This window comes from Octopus bimaculoides, chromosome 1, assembly GCF_001194135.2.
Source record: "Octopus bimaculoides isolate UCB-OBI-ISO-001 chromosome 1, ASM119413v2, whole genome shotgun sequence".
Lineage (NCBI taxonomy): Eukaryota > Metazoa > Mollusca > Cephalopoda > Octopoda > Octopodidae > Octopus > Octopus bimaculoides.
The window spans coordinates 146,654,397-146,658,628 of record NC_068981.1 but is presented as its reverse complement, the minus strand read 5'-3'; the positions used below and the strand labels follow the sequence as shown (position 1 = coordinate 146,658,628).

General features: G+C 34.9%; 1 protein-coding gene across 3 annotated transcripts in view; it reads left to right on the top strand.

The window, feature by feature from the left end:
• LOC106883578 (GATOR complex protein Iml1) overlaps positions 1–4,232 on the top strand; it is a 131,247-nt gene that overhangs the window by 50,710 nt on the left and 76,305 nt on the right. For all 3 annotated transcript variants that reach the window (XM_052971325.1, XM_052971318.1, XM_052971322.1), the window contains 3 exons: positions 238–340; positions 941–1,164; positions 1,842–2,054. In XM_052971325.1, the coding sequence (XP_052827285.1) occupies positions 238–340; positions 941–1,164; positions 1,842–2,054 (540 nt within the window). The remainder of the gene's footprint in view (positions 1–237; positions 341–940; positions 1,165–1,841; positions 2,055–4,232) is intronic.

Sequence of the window (4,232 nt, the reverse complement as noted above, 5' to 3'; positions counted from 1 at the left end):
ATATATGCATATACATGATAAGCTTCCACACAATTTCCATTTACCAAATTTCTCACAAGTCATTGGTCAGTCTGGATCTATAGCAGAAGACACTTGCCCAAGGTGCCACTGAGTAAGGTAAGGCTGAACTAGAAACCATGTTGCAAAGCAAGCTTTAAAAGAAACATTTCTTTTAATTTCAAATGGTTATTTCTTTAAACAGTTTATCAAATGAAATCTATTCTGTGTCTTTTACAGATGTGTATTCATCGTCCTATTATTCTGATAATGATTTCACTTTTATTGATTATGATGGTTATGATACCCAAGTCTTCAAATTTCCTTCCAGAGGAGTTCCAAGGTCAACAAATAATTCTCTTTTTGTAGTTTTTGTTTTTGTTTTAATATTCAAAAAGTTAAACAATAGACTCATTATAATGATTATAAATCTTTCCATTATAATAATTTCAAATGTTTCTTTGAAACAAATTGTATATATTTAACACTTTAGCATTTGGATTATTTTATCAATCATAATACTAATACAAAAAAAAAAAAGACTTTAGCATTCCGATGACTCTGTCAAACATAATATTTATTCAAATTGGTTTGATTTAATCGTGCATTATCTCGTAGCTTTGATATTTCAATGATGGGATTGTTTAGTTTTAGAATGACTTTGTAGAGTAGGTGTGACACACAAGATCTGGCTGGTTTGAATATAAAGCAGGTAAAATATTTGGGCTGGATATGGTCAGTTTAAATGCTAAAGGGTTAATTGTGTCCATAAAATCAATAGAACTATTTTTTCTCTATTTTAAAATATTTTCATTGCAAATTTAATTTTTTTAAATTTTAAGCTAATTAATTTTATCTTGTGAGATATATGACCAAATGGTAATTGTACAGTTTATTACAAAGATGTGTGGCTTTTAATTATGATTTTCATTATATATTTTAGAACTAGTAAAGGCAGTGGCCATTTCAGCTCATTACGGAAACGTCCCACCACAGTTGCTGAAGTGAAAAAGAACCGAAAGCCACGTACTCGATATATTTCCGATGATTTCTCTGGTCTTTTCACAGAAAATACACCAAAAAGTACTGCTACATCTCCTGCTATATCCATTCCTATTCAAAATTCCACAGAATTAGGGTCTCCCATTGTCAGCTACCCACTTACTGGTAAGAGTAACTAGAATATCATTTATTACAATACACTGTATAGTTAGTTAAATTTTGTTTGTCATCTGCAAGATGACAGACCACTACAAACAACTCATAACTTAAAATAAACAACTGAATGTCTGAGTTTAATTAGTGGTAAGTTACTATTAATAAGATTATTACTGTCATGTCAGCAAACTGGCAGAATTGTTAGCATGCTGGATGCAATGTTTAGTGACATTTCATCCAACTCTTTATGTTCTGAGTTCAAATTCTGCTGAGGTTGACTTTGCCTTTCATCTTTTTTGGGGGTCAATAAAATGGGTACCAGTTGAATACTGGAGTTGATGTAATTGACTAGCCTTCTCCTCCAAAACTTTGGGTGTTGTGCTTATAGTAAAAACAAAAAAAATAAGATTATAATTGTTTGAATAATTTACTTTAGCAGGTAAATAATTTTCCAAAGTTTTCTCCTGTACTGTGTTTGTTTGGTTTAATGTTTGATACTTATTTGATGCCTTTTTCCTAAATGTGTACATAGTCCCAGTCTGGGTTCAAACTGAGAATACATAATTTTAAATGAAGTGTAATAACTTTCTTAAGGACTAGCCCATAAAATGCTTTATAAAGTTATCTTACAGTAAAATTATGCAATATACTTTATATTTTTCTTTTGTTTTTCTCTTTTCCTCTAGATCGTTCAAATGCTCATGATTTTTTTGGGTTAGCTGACAGTGATGACTGCACAATTACTCGTCCAATTGTTGGTAGTGCTGGTTCTCCAGTTGGCCATTCTAGAAATTACCACCACAGACCACGGAAAGCTCTAATCAATCCGTTTGCTCCATCAAGAATGCGCTTCAAAATGACCTCAAATCGTCGGCGATGGGTTCATGCCTTTCCAACAGGTAAAAATGTCTTTCTTGGATCGTTTGGTTCAGCATCTTAATGGCTCTGAGGTGCAATGCATATGACAGTACATATATATATATACATATATATATATATATAAATGAGTAACAAAGATGTATAAGTATCAATTCATTACGGCTATTTCATATATGTATGTCTCTTCTATTTTTTAATCATTGTAAATCTTCCACTGAGGAGGGAGCCAGTTTCCAACAAAGATACAAGGCTCCATCTTTGGGATGTAGTTAACACACACAAATTTATATTTGGAACTTGAGAAAAGTCTTGCATATTTTTACTGTTCCACTCACAGATTGGACTTGTAATGTACAAAGCAGCTAGTGAGTTTCTCTTTCTGAAAATCCCAGTTTATCTAGATTCTCCTTTAAGCATTTACTAACAAGACCTAGTGCTCTAATTCTTATTGCTTATGAATATGAATTTATAGTCTGGATATAGAAGTTGGAGGTTTCAAAACAGTTGTCCATAGATATCCTCTTTTACTTTGATTTTCAAAGAGATATTTATATCTGCAGGGCTGCTAACCTCTATGAAGGTACATACCTTTGGCCCTCTGTCCCAAACAACAATATCCAGCCTATTATGTTTACATTTGAGAGAAGTTTTGATGGGAATATTCCATCAGTATTCCTTGAGTTGGTGTTTATGAATATATTGCATAACAGAGGGATTTTCTAAGTTTATCCCAGGACAGTCTTTTTTGTGGATGGCATTGTAAATTGTTTTAGCAACAACATTGTGCCGCATAGGGAAGTAATACCGTGACAACATTTCTGGACAGCTACTAATCACATGTGTAATGTCTTCCACAGAAACATGACATAGCCTACACATGCGGTTGCACCTTGGGATTACAAGAGCGTCATTGTCTCTCTTGTTCACCAGGTACTTTGTTGCAATCTCCTGTTCCTGGATTGCAAACCCATGCTAGCATGGAAAGTGGACGTTAAACGATGATGATGATGATGATGTATATATATATATATATATATATATATATATATATATATGTATATATATCTATGTATATGTATATATATATGTATATATATCTATGTATATGTATATATATATGTATATATATCTATGTATATGTATACATATATGTATATATATATATCTATATATATGTATCATCATCATCATCGTTTAACGTCCGCTTTCCATGCTAGCATGGGTTGGACAATTTGACTGAGGACTGGCAAGCCAGAAGGCTGCACCAGGCTCCAATCTGATCTGGCAGAGTTTCTACAGCTGGATGCCCTTCCCAACGCCAACCACTCCGAGAGTGTAGTGGGTGCTTTTACGTGCCACTGGCATGAGTGCTAGAAGGCAACACTGGTAACGATTACACTCAAATGGTGCTATTTACGGGACACTAGCACAGAAGCCAGACAGGTGCTCTGGCAATGAACACACTCAGACAGAGCTGTTAGTGCTCCACTGGTGCAGGTGCCAGTCATTGAATATGGTTCAATTACGATTTCGATTTCACTTGCCCCAACAGGTCTTTGCAAGCAGAGTTTAGTGTCCAATGAAGGAGAGGTTGGCATAGATGCCAGTCGTCGGATTCAGTTTGATTTCGATTTCAGATTTCAAATTCACTTGCCTCAAGAGGTCTTCGCAAGCAGAGTCTTTAGAGTCCAATGAAGTAAAGATACAAATAAGTGAGCTGGCTACACTTCTGGCAGAGGTCACAGATTATGCTCTCACTTGGCTTGCCGGATCATTACTGTCTTGTAGCTTTGAAATTTCAGTTACATATCATTTATTTTTAGAATGACATTGTAGTGTATATACATATGCGCAGTGCTATTAGTGTGGCGAGCTTTTATATATATATATATATATATATATGTTAACTAGGAAGTTAGTTTTTGTTTGTGGCAGATGTTCAGGTGTAATAAAGACTGTAAACAAACAGGAAACAACTTCTATTTCATTCCAGGGTGAAAAACTAGAGGTAGTCGATAGCTTCCGCTATCTGGGCGACCAAGTTAGTAGTGGGGGTGGGTGCGCTGAAAGTGTAGCTGCTAGAATAAGAATAGCCTGGGCAAAGTTTAGAGAGCTCTTACCTCTGCTGGCGACAAAGGGACTCTCACTCAGAGTAAAAGGCAGACTGTATGACGCATGTGTATGAACAGCCATGCTAC